Below are 16,316 nucleotides of genomic sequence, written 5' to 3' on the forward strand. Positions count from 1 at the left end.
GCTGCAAAGCTCGGCTGGGAGACTCACACCCCATTGGAGCTGGGATTGATTGTCTAGAACTGTCTTGCCCTTCTCAGTTTGTCTCAGAGCCAACAGCCTGCACTGTGTCCTCTGAGTGCCCCCATGGAGATGAAATCGCTATGAAGGTCAGGAGAGCTCTGGGGACCTCAGTGGTGGCCTTCCTCCCAGAGGCAGGCGACCCTCCAATCTAGAAATCAAGTGATCCTCAGGTAGCCTTCTGTTTTCTGAATCCCTTCTCTTTGTTCTTGGTCTCCTTCCATCTCCTTCCCCTTTTCTACTTGCGGCTCACACTAAATCTTTTTTGGGTGCTATCTGTGTAGCCTATGACCTGTCCCAGCAGATTCTGTGAGGGTATCAAAAGAGTACACAAGAAATCTAAGGTGGTATCAAGGTTACCGAGGATGGTGGATGATCTTAATGCTGTTAATTGCTTTAACATGGATCCAGGTACAAATGTCTATGTTCACCTACTTTCCCAGGAGAACATTTTTAGGAAAGTGTCCAGCCCCCTTTCACATTTGTTCTCCTTTCCCTAATTACTGGGTCATCTGTTAAGCACTCAGGCAGTGTAGGGCAAGCAGGGGACCGTGAGTGGAGCTGGGAGGCCTGGGTTTGAGCCCCAACTCTGCCACTTTCAGGCTGTGCCTCTTGGCCAAGCCGTTTTGCCTTTTGCTGCCAGTACTCACCTCCCAGGTGTGCTGCAGGACTCAAAAATGTCCAGAGTGGTGAATGCACTTTATAAACCAGAAAATTCCTTACAAATGTCCATTGTTGCTATAGTGTTCCATGGGAGAAGGCAAAATATAAGAACCCACTTTCCAGGGTTTACAATCCAAAGGGGAGACAGAATCTCACGGGCTTAACCAAGGAGTCCATCTGCAAAGCACTAAGAACTGTCTGTGCCAAGGGCTCCCCCCGGAGAGTTGGTTCCAGGCAGGCAGCCGGTGTTATGGGGGAAGAATTCCTGGCAGGGAAGAGCACACACCCTTAGTTCCCTTAGCCTTGGGCGATGCTATGCTCCTAGAGCTGCTTCTTGGAAAAGGCCCCAGTGCACCCATGACCAACTGGATAACAACTGAGGGAAGTCACGGGTTGTACGTGCCATGGAATTCAGACTCCACGGTTGCAATATGGGTCTCCACCAAGAAGTAGTTCCCACCCACTGGCTGAATTGCTGCTTCCTGGCTGTGGGGGACACAATTTTCCTACCTCCAGGAAAAGAAGCCAAGATGGCACCTAGGGGTTCTCCCAGACAGAACTGCAGGGAAGAGTTTGGGTGTCATGCTAACATGTCCAGTGCTTTCTTCCCCCTTAGGGGAATTGTCTTTCTCTCTTTCCTGCCCCTCTATCCCTCCCTCTTGAGGGGAAAGACAACTTAATAGCCACAGAGAGACAAACGTCCCTCCCTTCCAGGGTTGAGGAGGGGAAGAAGTGAGAAAATGCATCTCCGTGCTTCTCAAGGTACAGAGAACCTTCACTGAATGGCTTTTATCATCATTTTTTTATCTTCAGGCTGATACCTTTTGCTCCTTGTGCTTCAGTTCTCCCATGTGCTCTGTGGAAATTAGACTAAGTGATAGCCAAGCACCTCTCCCCTTTAAGAGCCCCTGTCTCTGACCTTCTGCTTGCTAATGATCTTCTGCAGCCTCAGTCTTATGAGCTATGAAGTGGGACACATGGGCCTGGATCTCAGAGGACTGAGGCTTTGTCATCACCCACAAAGAAAGGACAAGGTCTATACCTGGTCCCAATACAGTGCCTGCCACCTAATAAGCCCTCAGTAAGTACTTATTGAATAAATGAAAGAATGAACAAATGAATGAGACAGACGTACTGTTTCTACCCCACCATGCTGTCTCTGTAAGATGTTAAAACTATACTAATTTACCACTATTATTACCAGAATATATCACCCTAGCTCCTCTTGGAGGTCCCCCCTTTTTACCCCACCCCGTAAGTAATACAGGGGACAGGAAGAGATTATCTTAGTTCACCCAGGCTGCTCTAACAGAATCCCATAGACTGGGTGGCTTATAAACAAGAGACATTTATTCTTCACAGTGCTGTTGGCTGGGATGTCCAAGATGAAAACATCCAGAGATTCAGTGTCTGGTGAGGATCTGCTTCCTGGGTCATAAACAGCTGTCATCTCACTGTGTCCTCACATGGTGGAAGGGGCAAGGGAGGTCTCTGGGGTCTCTTTTACATGGGCACTAATCCCATTCATGAGGGCTCCACCCTCATGACCTTATTACCTTCCAAAGGCCCCATCTCCAAATACCATCACATTGGGGTTAGGTTTCAACATATGAATTTGGGGGGTTGCAAGCATTCAGTCCACAGCAGAGGTTCTCAGACCTTAGTCTTCTGTATAAACATCATTGGGGAGCTTGCTAAGTGGCAGATTCGTGAGACCGCCCCAGAGACACTGAAACAAAATCTCTATGAGAAGAGGCCCAGAAATCTGCCCTTAGTGTGATTCCTTTTTTAAACACTTTATTGTTGAAATGTTCAAACATAGAGCCAAGAGTATAATGAACCCAAGTGCCTATGACTCCACATTAAAAAATTTCAACACATGACAATCTGGTTTCATTTATACCCCCACCCACTTTCCCTCCAAATCCTGGACATCATATTGTTTCATCCATACATACTTCTGTTTATATTTCTAAAAGACAAGTACTTTTTAAAAAATTCCTAAAATAAATAACAGTAATTCCTTAATATTATCAAAAGTGTAGTCATATTCACATTTTCCCAAATGCCTCATAACTTTTCTTTTTACAGTTGGCTTGTTCAAATTAGTATCCAAATAAGATCCATACCTTGCAATTGGGTATGTCTTTTGTACCATTTTTACAACAAAATCCCTGTGTCCCCTTCACTCAGCTTCCTCCAGTGATAACATCTTACACAATCATAGTAGAATTGTCAAAACCAGGAAACTGGCATTAGTACAAGTGTGTTAAAATCACAGACTATTTCAATTTCACCAGTTTTTATATGTACTCATTTTTCATTTTTTTTCCTTTTGTATATAAATCTATGAAATTTTTCACATGTATAGATAGGTGTGTGGAACCCCAGTCAGGATACAGAACTGTCACCCAGAGAAAGTCCTTCATGCTAGATTGTTATGGTCACCCCGACTCTAACTCCTGGAAACTGCTGATCTGTTCTCCATCAATATGTCATTTTGAGAATTTGTATAAATTAAATCATGTAGCATGTTACCTTCTAAGATTGAATGTTTTCACTCAGCATAATGCCCTTGAAATCCTTCCAAGCTGTTACAAGTATCACTAGTTGGTTTGTTTTTATTGCTGAGCAGTATGCCATATTAAGTCACTTTTAATTAATAGGTTTCCCCTCATCTCTTGTTTTCTTGCTATTTATTTGAGAATCTGTCCCATAGAATTTTCCTTATTCTAGACTTTGATGATTTCATCCCCATAGTGTCATTTCACCTGTTGCTCTATTCCCAGTCCTTCCTGTAACTGACAGTTAGAATTCTAGGCCTAGTCAGAATCAGATGGTTCTCTGTAAGGAACCCTCATCCCCACTGGCACCTCTGAGGTAGGTGTAACTGAACACATTTGGAGAAAGGATGCTGTGGAGGAAGGAGGAGAGCGCCATGGGGACTAGGGTAGTCTGAGGAAGCTCTCGTGTAGGAGAGGGGCTTTGAGCGGGGATGGTGCTCAAGGCAGGCGGCCAGAGGCTGAATGTGAGGCAGGCACCACAGTGGCAGAGGAAGGGGTAGGGTTGGACAGAACTTCTCTTGCAGGCCTCATGGTGGGTTCCGCAGAAGGCTGAGCCTGGGACATTGATGAGCTGGGAACTAACCCAAGTGGTTGCAGGATGTGCTTGTGGGGGAGCGGACCATGTCGAGGTCAGGCCAGCAGGGCTGTGGAATTGTCCCAGGGCCCTTATGCATCCCAGACCTCCACCACAGCCTCTAGGGGTCTCCTTCCCAAGATGGAGGACCTGAAATCCGGAGAGGTGAGGCCAATGCCTCCAACTCAAGGGGTGGATAAGGAACGGGAGGGAGGAGGACTTCGGAGTTGAGGTTCTTGGGGTCAAGAGGGCCCTCCTGCTCTTCAAAGGGATTAAAACTCCCCTGAAGCCCGCAGCACAGGGGGCTGCGCCACTTTGCTTGCACACTTCCCTCCAGAGAAGTGAGTGTACCACCCAGGCTACAGGGTCAGAGGGTTCTGATGTGCCAAGTGTCTCCCCATGTTGTCCTGGGTCCCTGTCCCTTGCCCTCCAGGGCCACAGAAACAAATATAATCCCTCGTCTACACAAAAGCCTGCAGGGTACTTGAAAGCAGCACCCTAGAAGCCTACTGTTTACGGGGACTGTCACCTCTGATCCCCACAACTCTTTCAGGAGGTGGATATTATTATTGTTGTTGTTGTTGTTCCTATATTCCAGAAGGGGAAATAGATTCAGAGAGGTCACCCAGAATTTTAATGTACATGCTTCTCAACCTTGTCTTCCCGATCACATTCCCTTCAACCCTGTCTTCTTCAAGCTAAATGAAGTCCAACCTCAATTCCTCTTACTGCCATGAGGGTGCTCGTTGCTTCTTCCTCAATGTGCCAGGATGGAATGCCCAAGATGGGCCCTGCCTCTGGGTAGGGAAGGGAAGAAGCTGAAATAGAAACCATTTCTTAGCAGAATGAGAAGGTGGGCCACACAGGGCTACAGGAGCAAGCAGATGCTTGGTGGGGTGAGCTGGGGGTACTGCAGCTCATTCTGGGAGGATTGTGGGAATGGGAGGCCTTTCCTGGCATGGGAGGGGCTGGGGAGTCCCCAGGGAGAGGTCACTCTGTATCAGTGGAGTCACTGAGTACAGACAGACCCACAGAGGCAGGAGCAGGAAGCTGGTCCTGATAAGGCACTTGGAATAACATGGCTGGAAGATGCTTTTGTGGTCCAGATGGAGAAACTTGAGGCAGAGAGGGGCAGAGGCTTTCCCAGAGACACACAGCAGGGCGGGAGCCCAGGTCTAGACAGCACTGTATTGCCATTTGGCTTTCCCATCAAGGAGCCTGGCCTGTGCAGTGAAGCAGGGTACACATCCCCAACTAGGTCCTCAATAACTCCTGCCAAGCTTCAGAGACAGGGCCTTATGTGAGCACTGAACATATTCAGGAAATAGTTTCAGGGAACAGTGCCTGACCCATGTAGATATACAGGGCTGTGGTGTCACAGCATGCCATCAGAGAGGGCAGGACTAACCCAAGGTCACATAGCAAATACATGGTAAAGCCAGGACCTTGTTCTCCAAGTTCTGGGTCTTCTCAGCCTCAGCAGAGCCTCCTGGAAGAACACCGTCTCTCTAGCCCAGACTGAAAGCCACAGGAAGGGGGTACAGGTGTCTGAGGGATCTGGGCTATCTCTGGCTTCTCCCACCCCTTCCACCTGCCTCCCATCCCACATGCCAGCCTGTCGGCTTGTATTGAGGCAGACACCTGGGGGCCCTGTGGATGAGCTAGGAATTTCTTAAGTTCCTTCAAAATGGACCATCTATAGTTCCCACAGTGTAAGATTCTGTGCTTTTCACTCTTCACTCTTCACCAAGCAAATTCCTGCCTGTCTTATAAAACCCAGCTCAGAGGGACAGCAAATGACCATGTACAAAGCCACAGAGGGAGACACATCACATTCCAAAGAATCTTACAGACCATGATCTGTGACCACAATGAAATATAATTAGAAGTCAACAAGAAAAATATAAACCTCCCATACGTTGAGAAACTAAAGAGCACACTTCTAAATCATCCACGAGTTAAAGAGGAAATGACAGTGAACTTATGAAATATTTAGAACTGAATGATAAGGAAAGCACGAGCAGTTTCTATTTCCTTTGTGAAGTCAAAGTCCCTGGGCCCTCGTGCCGAGTATCTTCCATTGCCCTTCAGATACACCCTCTTGCCTCCTCCTCCAGCTCTAGGCCCCAGAGCTGCATCAAGCTCCCTTGTCCTTAGCTTCCATCCAGTAGGATTTGGCCAATGGGAAAACCTGGCCAGAAATCAGAGGGAGGGATTGAGGCCTCTTTTTACCCCTGCCCCGTCGCGGTATGATTGCTGTGGGCTGGGTATGCCCCTCCAGGAGCTTAGGCTACAGCTCTGGTCAGGAGTGCCATTTTCAAAGCTCCCACTTTGACCCTTGCCTCCTAGCACCCCTCCAGCCTAGGCCAGACGGCAAAGGGCTGCTATTCCTTTGGTGATGCACTATCCCTGTGGTTTCCCTACACCCCAACTGCTCCTCTAAATACTGCCTTCTTTAAACTCTTCTCAAAGTGCCCACTTTGGGTATTCCATGTGTCTCCTGCAGATAACCCCACTCTTACAAAGTGCTCACTGTCAGCCCATAACCGTGTTCTTACATCCGGATGACTGAGCTCTGACCTTGTGTCATCTCTGTGTGTTGTCCCTCCCCCACTGACCTGTCAGCACCTGAGGTCAGCGACTGGGTCAGCTCCATCACCTGACCCCTGCTCTCAGTGCACAGTCATGCTCAATAAAGGATATTGATCAGGATATCAAACAAATATCTAGAAGGACAAGATTTGAATTCCTTCTGCATACACTAGAGCATGCAAATATTTGCTTATAGAGGATTTAGGGCAGAGTTAAGACTCAGACATCAAAAAAGAGAGAGCTTTAGACTAGGGCAAAAACAGGTGTTCAACAAAAGAATGAATCCTCAGTTTTGTGGACTGGGAGTTTTAAGGACCCAGTGTAGTCTCACATCATCCAGTAAGAGAAGATCCAGACATGAGGGGAGCCCAGCGGGGCATCTGAGCCACATAAACTCCTGTCTCCTGCCTCCAGCTCTCCCCTACCCGGCCTGCTCACCTCCCATACCCTCCCGGGTGACTTCTGCAGCCCATCTGTCTGCTTCAGTCCTCCTACCCGAGAAGGCCTCCCTCCAGTCTTTCCTCTCATCCCAGGACAGAGCAGCCAACTGATCCCTGGGCTTGGGCCCACCGTGTGCATTGCTGCGAGAATCTGCCTGCCCTCAGAGAGGGACCCAAGTAGAAAAGTAGGGAAAGCAGATCAGGTCTTGAAGTGTTTGGATTTGGTTGGAAGAAAAGAAGTTTTTCCAAACTGGGAACAGCTGGAAAAAAGGTCTGGTGGGGGGAAATGGGGTGGCTTCGGACAGAGTGAGGAGAATCTGCCTGGCCTAAGCCAAGCCCCCAGCCCTGGTCAGGGAGGTGAAAGTCTGCTATTTGAGCAGAACAGTCCTTTGGGGCCAATCTTTTCAGTGCTGGGGTGAAGGGCTCAGCTCAAGATTTCTGATGCATACATGCATTCATTCACTCACTCAGCAATGGGTATTGCCATGCCTGCTATATGCCAGGCATTATGCCAGGAGCTGAGGGTATGGGAGTGGACAGGCCAGATCTGATCCTTACTGCGCTCAGGGACAAGTGAGACACAGATGATTCTAGGAGGGCAAGGAAACTACCATTATCTAGCACCTCCTTTGTTTCGGCTCCAGACAGAAGCAGGGCTTGTCCCCATTTTACAGTCGAGGAAACTGAGGCTGCCTCCTGAGAAGGCCAGCTGCTCAGTTAGTTCCTTTGCCGGCGGAAGCTGGGAGCACTGTATGGACTTTCCGGAAAGGCGGGGGTATTGGGAGGGGGGTCCCCTTTCCACGCCCCTTTCCCCCGCCCCTTTCCCCGCCCCGTGGCTGCAGCGTGGCTGGGCCGGGAGGGCCGGGGCGGAGTCGGCGTCGCCTTAGGGGCGGGAGGGCGACCGAGGGCCCAGCAGGGCAGGCAGGCTGACGGGCGAGAGGGCCGGTAGAAGGAGGCGACCACGCGATGGGGATGTGACCTGCGGCCAGACGAGGACTCGCGCTGACCCACCCGGCGGACCCCGTGAGTGAGCGCCGCGGCCCCCGCGGCCCCTGCGCTCACGGCCCAGGCTCGCTTCCACTTTCATTTCGTCAGCTGTCCTGGCGTGGCACCGTCCGGGGGCGACCTGCGCCCGGAGGCAGGCTGGCCACACTCTTTGGTCTGGGGTCCGGGACTAGGAGCTAGAAAGTCGGGGATGGGTTGGGGGCGCTTTGGTTGAGGAGGGCGTGTCTTCGGAGGCGGAAATTTCAGGCCGCTCCTCTGGGTCCTACGACCGGTCTATCCTGTAAGTTGGGCTGGGAAGAGAGGGGCATCGGGGACCCAGGGGGAGGCCGAGGGGTCGGCGTGGGTGGCTGAGCACCGCTGGGAAAAGCTGAGAGTCCTCGCCTCTACTTTTCTCTTGGTTCTCTGCCCTCAGCCGTCCCGCCCACCCCACCCATCCCACCACGCACACACATCGCACAACTCTAGGCTGGATTCTCCGTTCAAACTGGGGCCAGTCCCTGGCTGAGGTCCTGGGCCAGGCTTAGGGGAGTGGCAGGTGTGACCCTGGCAGGGGGCTGAGGGTCAGAGGCAGGCAGGGCCACTCTGGTCTTCATTTGGGAAATCCAGATGCCCACCCTGGGGGCCAGCCATCAATGGCCACTTCAGGAATAAAAGGACACCCAGATGGAAACAGGAGCTAAGAGAGGGAATGGCCATGGTTCAGGGAGGGGACTGAAATACTGTGAGAGATAGAAACTCAGAGCATGGGAGTGGGAAGTGAAGACACGAGTGGCATGGATAGAAGAGCACCTATCTGTCCCCCACCCCAAGCTTTCATTTTCCTGGGGAAGGACCCAAGCCTTGAAATTCTACAGCAAGAAGGTGGGACTCTGGCTCACTGGTCAGGACAGGCAAGTTGCTGTGGGGTGAGGGGGAGGCTCAGTGTGCAGAGGGAACAGGATTTAGGTCCATCTAGTTGGTGGGAAGATGCTTCCTCTTTCCCTCCATTTCCCTTTTTCCCCTTATCTCCACCAGACCAGCAATCAGCCAGGGCAGGAAAATGGTCCTTTACTCGTTGTCACGCCCCTCCTTATCCCAGTGTCCAGTTCTGCCACTGGAGATCCCCTGCCTATGACTTGCTACGTGAACACAGGCTCCTGAAGTCTCCTTACTGAGCCTCAGTTTCCCCATCTGTAAAAGAAATGGGTTGGGCCAGTTGATTTCTCAGAGTTGTTTCAATCCTACGATTCTTGATTCAGAGCTTTCCTTAAAGCCTGAGCATTGACTATGTGCCAGACCCTGACCTAGGCTGGGGGGTGGGGCAGGTGGGGGACAGCAGTGGCCAAAGAGCAGCCTCCACCCAAGGACAAAGAGGTCTGGGTTCAGTAGAGAGGGCTGTGGGAGGAGGTAGCATTCAACCTGATCATGTGTAGTCAGGCCAAGGGCCGGTGTAAGAAAATACACAGGGGCAAGAGAATGAGGGGCGTGTTTAGGGGGTCAGGAAGAAGGCCAGGGTGGTAGGTTTAGGGAAGTGGAGCAGGAAAGCTAGGGTGAGGTGTTGAATACCAGGGTGAGGGTCTGCTGGTAGCTGTTGGTAAGGGGGTCTGTGCAAAGGTAGAGATCCCAGGGACCCTACAGAATTGCAGTGTCAGTGATTCCGGAAGCACCTGCCCCAAGCAGAGTTTAGCATGCAGGAGGCAAGTGAAGTGTGGAACTCTTCTCTTGGATCAGGAAGCTCAGGTCTCACACTGGGGACTTGTTTGGACAAGAAGTCGAGGGGCTGGGGATGTATGAGGTGACCCGCCATATCTTTGAGGTTTTTTTCTCAGGAGGACAAGGTCCTGCTGGGAGGCCTGCCTCTACTCTCCAAACTTCTCTCATTTTGCTTAACTTCACCCTCCTGGCCTGCATGTTATATGTACAAGGAAGAACCCTTGTTCCAGACTTCTCCTCCACTAGCTTGACTTGTTGTCTGACATGACTATCCACATGTGCTGTGCCTTTGGTTACAACACCCAGTTGTCACCTTGTTCCCACCCTCCATTCCCCAAACCTGTCCCAGTGTTACTAGAGATGTGAGAAAGGAAAATACCCCAGTGTCAGCTCTGAGGTCAAGGCCAGGCTTTGTGTCTGTATTTAAGTCTCAGTAAGGGTTAGAGTCCAGGGCTCAAATGGACCAGGGTCATGACCGTGTCAGAGTTCACCCTAGAGCCAAAGCTCAGTGCTCAGTCTGGGGTCAGGGGCAGTACTTGGCTAAATTCCAGTGGGTACCTGGGTCTGTATTTCCCAAGAGCTCACATACTCACAGGGGGAATTAGATGACTACCCTGGAAGTCCCAAAAACTTGGCCTATAAGTGACCCAGGAAGTTGCATGGGCCAAATCCATGCCTGCTCCAGGGGTCACCCAGCGGCCATGGATGAGACTAGAACCCAGGTCTCCTGCCTCTAAGCCTGGGGCTCTTATCACTGTCCCCAAAGTCTGTTCTGAATCTGAGATCCTTCAGTTATGAGAGGCAAAGCAAATTCTTCTGAATTCTGGATGGGCCCAGCTGGGTGATGTGACTGCATTTTCCCATCTCCCAGTGCCAGGCACATAGAGGTGTTCTAAGAATATCTACTGAATATCAGGTGCATTGGGAGGGGCCAGTAGCTTGTTCAGGTTTGGTGTTTGGGTTTGGGTTTTAGGCTGGAGGAGGCTGGCTTGGAAGGCAGGATCTCTAGTCATTGCTGGAGGAAGTGGTGCCGTTCTAGACCTGCCATCCTCTCCCTCTCCTCCAGCGCCTGTAGCCACACTCAGAGGTCACCCAGCTGACCATATGAGGGCTCTTTCCCTTTTCAGAGTAATACAAGGAAAGGACATTTTTGGTAGAAAAGTCCCTCCTGCTCCCTGGGAATCCCCTGTGGCCGGATGGACTACGGGATATCCCAGAGGAAGCCACAGGCAGGGGGGCCCTTCCCTTCCCCCAGCACAATGCAGCCAGGCTCTCCCACGCTGCACCAGCTGGCCCATGGGACTCCCCCCAGAGGTCACCTCGTCCAGACCCTAGCCTCCTGGCAGGCCTACAGGAAGTCTCTGCCCCCTCCCTTAATGGTCCACAGCATGTCTGAGGAGCACTTGCTTGGAGCCCAGGCCCAGCCCTCTCTGAGACACAATGAAAGTGGAAAGGAAACAAAACAAGATGGAAGGGCTCTGGAGCTCGGCAGGGGGAGCTATGGCAGCCTGGAAATGGGGCCAGGCACTGGGCAGAGGGTGAGGAGGATTTAGCTTCCAGGCGGAGGCTGCAGAGGTTGGCCAAAAGCTGACAGGTGAGAGGGAAAAGATGTGCTGGGAAGTGAGGCTACTTGGTAAGGAGCTGACCACTGTGCTCCCCCATGCCCTTGGCCCTGGCAGGGCATCTGCAGGTCCTGCCCCCAGACATCTGGCGCTGAACCCTGGCTGGCCATGGCGCTATGCCTGAAGCAGGTGTTCGCCAAGGACAAGACGTTCAGGCCGCGGAAGCGCTTCGAGCCGGGCACACAGCGCTTTGAGCTGTACAAGAAGGCGCAGGCTTCGCTCAAGTCGGGCCTGGACCTGCGCAGTGTGGTCAGGCTGCCGCCGGGCGAGAACATTGATGACTGGATCGCCGTGCATGTGGTGGACTTCTTCAACCGCATCAACCTCATCTACGGCACCATGGCCGAGCGCTGCAGCGAGAGCAGCTGCCCGGTCATGGCCGGAGGGCCCCGCTACGAGTACCGCTGGCAGGACGAGCGCCAGTACCGGCGGCCGGCCAAGCTCTCGGCGCCACGCTACATGGCGTTGCTCATGGACTGGATTGAGGGCCTCATCAACGACGAGGAGGTCTTTCCCACCCGCGTGGGTGAGTGCCGCCTGGCGGGCAGGGCGGGCCTGGCCGCTGAGGGAGGGGGCCAGCTGAGCCCATTGCACCGGTGAGGCGTTTGGTATGATACAGGAGTGTTGTAGAAGAGGAAACGGAGGCTCAGAGGGATTAAGTGCTCAAAATCAGGCATCTTGAGCAAGCACTGCCTGAATCCCAGTTTGGGACCTCTTTTTGTCTGAAGCTTGAATGTCCCTCTAGAGACCACTCTGGCAAGAGCAGGGTTCTGATTCTCAGAACCTTATAGAACGAGTGCATCAAGGTGCTGCTAGCAGATCACCCTCCTTGGGCTGATCTGACTTGCAGTCTCCTGGGAGTCCCCTCTGACTCCTCGCCCCAGGAAAGGGAAGGGGGTAAGGATTGGGGGGCTGGATGGTATTTCTACCTCAAGCGGCCCAGAAGGCAGAATTTTCCCTTGTCAGGCACAAGCCATGGGCCTTTTCTTACCTCAGCTGGGCAGCCTGGGCAGGTGTGGAAGGGAGGTGAGTGATGTCACCCTGGCCCTGCTTCCCCACCCAAGGGCAGTGAGAAGGGATGTCAGCTCAGGTGCTGAGCTGAGCAGGCTATTCATCACAGCAGCCTCACCCACCTGGCCTTCTGTTCCTCTGTATTAAGACTATGGGAATCAGAGATGGGTGGGGCAGGGTGGTCAGGCCCAAAGAAGAGAAGTCTGAATGCTGAGGGCTTTGAGTCACAATTCTTTGCCCACACCCCTCCCCAGCTGGTACATTTCCTGCACTCTCATGCCCAACATGGGTATCTTCATTTCACATGGGAGGAAACTGAGGCCAAGAGAGGGACGGTACACTGAATCAGGAGGGACTCAGAACCGCAGCTCAGGTCTCTTGGGGCCCGTAGCCCCAAGTCTAAATGGGCAGGACAAGTCTCAGGGACCCCAGCTGGGCCTGGAAGGGCTCACCAGGAGACAGGTCTCAGCCCCACCCAAGAGCAGTGAGGAAGGAGAAGTGTGCAAGCGTGCAAGCCAATGTGGGCCTGATCTGGGTTCTTGTTCCCTTCTAGACTTAACCCCCAAGCTGGTGAGGTCCCAGGTGTCTGTGTCTTAATCCTGGTTGGCTCTGCCACAGCAGAGAAGAGGGTGTAGCCACCAAGATCTCCACCGTGAGCGTGGAGGACTATGCAGAAATTGTGCCTTTTTCACAGGTCCTGGACCTTCTCTCTGGCAGGATATGTGGTATTTATCTCTGAGGGGTGCTGCAGTGTGATGCAAAGAGGGTTTGAATCCTGCCTCCAGTCTGCACTAATTAATAGTTATGTGGCCTTGGACAAGTGGTTCTGCCTTTATGCACCTCCATTTTATCATATCTAGACTGGCTGTCCTACCCGTTACCACACCAGGCCAAAGGTGCAAGGGACCCAGCACAGGGCCTGGCTCACAGATGGAACGTTCTTGTAAGTGTTACTGACTCTTTGAAGGACAGAGATACCTGAACTAGTTTTTTTTTTTTTTTTATTGAAGTATCATCAGTTACAATGTGTCAGTTTTTGGTGTACAGCACAATGTCCCAGTCATGCATATACATACATATATACGTTTTCATATGAACTAGTTCTTGAAGAGTTAGTAATTCTCAAGATTAGGGTCTGGAGCCTACTGTGTGAATGTTGCGAAGGGGAAGGAGTCAGGCGGGGCTGGAGAGGGAGGTCAGAATTAGGTCCTGAAAGGCCTTGAACAGGTGCCATGATGGGAAGTTAGGATTCAGTCTTGAAGGCCCATATTTTTAAAATGGACCCCAGAGGTTGACAAACTCCCCTTGGAATTGCATCCAAGGGTGTGGTATGAGAGCACCTGCAGATGCACATATTCCTGGGGAGAGTTTTGGTATAACTTCCATTATAGTCTATGAAACAACAAGTTTGCAGAGTCCTGTCCAGGGTGGTGGGAAAATCTGGAAGAGGATTTGTATTTCAGTAGAGGAGAGACACAGTGAGATTTGTGCTTTATTAAAAAGGGAAGTATGGGAGAAAGCGAACTACGATCTCGGGGAAAGTACTAGGGAAGAGGCCATCCTGGGTACAGGCTGCCTGTGTGTGGGAGGCCAGGGTTGGGCAGAATTTCACCACCAGGATGCTGATGCCCCACTTCTGCCCATCCCACCCCCTAGGAGTTCCCTTCCCCAAGAACTTCCAGCAGGTCTGCACCAAGATCCTGACCCGCCTCTTCCGCGTCTTTGTACACGTCTACATCCACCACTTCGACAGCATCCTCAGCATGGGGGCCGAGGCACATGTCAACACCTGCTACAAGCACTTCTACTACTTCATCCGCGAGTTCAGCCTGGTGGACCAGCGGGAGCTGGAACCACTGGTGAGGCCAAGCCCCTACTGCCCTTCCCGAGCAGGGCTAGCCTCTGTGACTTTTCAGATCCAAAGGCTACGTGCTTTAAGAAAATCCAGTACCCAAGAGGATATATTAGGGAGCTGCAATCCATTTAACAATGGATTCTATACTTGAATAGCATATTCATCCAAGTGTCAGTTTACAAACCCAGATCTGCAACCTGGAGTTCAGGTAGGGGACAGGAAGGGACCAAACTCAGGCAGAAGAATAGCCATGTCCTGTGGTTTGGGAAGGGGCTGCCTGGAAGGTTGAGCTCTGACTGACCCATCCCAACCTTGTGTTTCTGCAGAGGGAGATGACAGAGCGGATCTGTCACTGAGCCCAGGCCTGGACTTGTTGCCCATGAGATGGACCATCTGAACAGAGTGGCCAGGGGAGGAGACCCTCAGGAGTCTGGTAGCAGAGGAACCTGAAGGCGTGGGACCCTTCCACAGACCCAAAGCCCCTGGACTTCTGGTTCTCAGGAGTCTGCCCACACGTCCCCCTGACTGCTTGTGAGTGGGGAAGGGGAGAGTGTAAAGGTGGGCAGACAGGAGGAAAGAAGGAGCTAAACCCCTGGCGTGAAGTCTAGAGGGTTTCTGCTCTGATACTTGACCCTTCCACGGTGGTTCCCAAGCCTGTTTGGGGAATGTGGATGTGGCTGAGGTGGTGGCCAGAAAGGTACAAGAGTGTGAGCCACCTGTGTGTGAGTGGACACAGATGATGTGTGTGTATCTGTGGCTATGCGTGTGATTTTGACCATGGGGTGTGTCTGTGAGAGCTAGCTGCCTTAGACCCTTCCTGGCACATACTAGGCCCTCCATAAATATTAGGTAAGTTGATAGATGGAAGGAAGTAGGGATTAGGGCCATCAGATCATGACCACTGTAGGAGTGATGACAAGTCAGTGTCCCCATTTGGTGTGTCTGACCATGAGTGTAAGTGCACAGAATGTGGTTGTAGATGTAGCTCCATGTTTGAACCTTCCAGGCTACCGTCTTCCATCAGCATGAGTTCTGGGGAGTAGGGGGAGGTAGGAAGGGGGACTCTGCCCTGAGTACCTTAAGCCCTGGCCCATCTCAGGCACAGGTTCTGATTTGCTCAGCCAGAGATGCCCATGAACTGTCATTTCACTCATCCGTCTGCCTCCAGGAAGGCCTGGTTAAAGACAGTCTCCTGGGTATTGGGGGTGATCTCTCATGTCCACAAAGGTCCCCAGTCCTTAAATCAGTAATCATATACTCCAGTCTAGCTCCCTTAATCTCCAGATGTAGTTGCGAGAATCTGAAGCCCAGCACAAGATAATCCTCCAACCCATGGAGCTAGTGAACTTGCATTGGGAAACTCTGGAGCCTTGTCTCCCATCTGGGGCATTGAGGACCACATAGCTACTGAATGGACTCTTCCAGGCTTAGAGAGCCCCTGTCCTGCAACTACCTGCCTCCCTCCCAACCATCCCTAAGACATTCCAGCTGGTTGGATCTCAGAGAAGATCTATCCGCAGAGAAACTGGAATGTTGATTCAGGGCTCCATTACTCAGCGCCTCCATGCCCAGCCCTGTGCCCAGACCCATAGGTGGGGAAACTGAGGCAGGGACAGGGCTCTCCCCTCCCAGAGGCTCCATGCTGGGAGATCAGGATGGAGAGCCAGAAGGGACCTGAGGATCATCCAGTCTCACTCACAGAATCATTCATGTGCCTAGAAGGAAAGTGAAGCTAGGAGGAGAGGGAAGAGAGACTGTTCAGCGCCTCCCAGCAAGGCTTTTGTGGAGGTGGAGTAGAAACCAAGGGGTTCTGACTCCCACCCGCAGCCTGTGGATTACTGCACAGGGAGATGAGAGGCACGTGGACAGAGGGGTTGACTGCCCTTCTCCCGGATACAGCTGTTCCTGCTTTCAACAAGGATTTCTAGCTTCATGCCAGAGTGCCCACCACCCCCTCAGGTCTGCTGGGGTTGTCTGCTGAGCCAAGCTTCCAAAATCATGCCCCTCTCCATGGCCCAGCAGCTGCCAGCTCTCTGGGGAAGCAGATGGGGCTCCTGGGGCCAGCCAGCTGGACCTGGGACAGCTGCCTCCAGAGAAGCTCCCAGAAGAAACACTGGCCTGACAGCTTTGCCAGAAGCTCTGACATGAAGGGGGGTCATAGCTTCCCCCAAGGAGGACTGCGGATTGGAAAATGGATTCTAGACTATGGCCAGTGCCGACCATTGAGGTGGGTGGGATGGG

At 52.0% G+C, this 16,316-nt stretch overlaps 1 protein-coding gene across 3 annotated transcripts; it reads left to right on the top strand.

The window, feature by feature from the left end:
- The first annotated feature begins 7,724 nt into the window (after window positions 1–7,724).
- MOB3C (MOB kinase activator 3C) lies at window positions 7,725–16,316 on the top strand. 3 transcript variants are annotated; one of them, XM_010950972.3, is made up of 4 exons: window positions 7,725–7,913; window positions 11,267–11,735; window positions 13,081–13,163; window positions 13,877–14,066. In XM_010950972.3, exons 2-4 carry the CDS (start codon window positions 11,318–11,320, stop codon window positions 13,922–13,924), a joined length of 549 nt encoding a protein of 182 aa, XP_010949274.1. In that variant the 5' UTR covers window positions 7,725–7,913; window positions 11,267–11,317; the 3' UTR covers window positions 13,925–14,066. The 3 variants fall into 3 exon arrangements, with proteins under 3 accessions (XP_010949274.1, XP_010949289.1, XP_010949282.1); XM_010950987.3 differs by lacking the exon at window positions 13,081–13,163 and adding an exon at window positions 14,402–16,316 and having other exon boundaries at window positions 7,731–8,175; window positions 13,877–14,079; XM_010950980.3 differs by lacking the exon at window positions 13,081–13,163 and adding an exon at window positions 14,402–16,316 and having other exon boundaries at window positions 7,731–7,913; window positions 13,877–14,079.

The sequence above is a fragment of the Camelus bactrianus genome, chromosome 13 (assembly GCF_048773025.1).
Source record: "Camelus bactrianus isolate YW-2024 breed Bactrian camel chromosome 13, ASM4877302v1, whole genome shotgun sequence".
Classification (NCBI taxonomy): Eukaryota; Metazoa; Chordata; class Mammalia; order Artiodactyla; family Camelidae; genus Camelus; species Camelus bactrianus.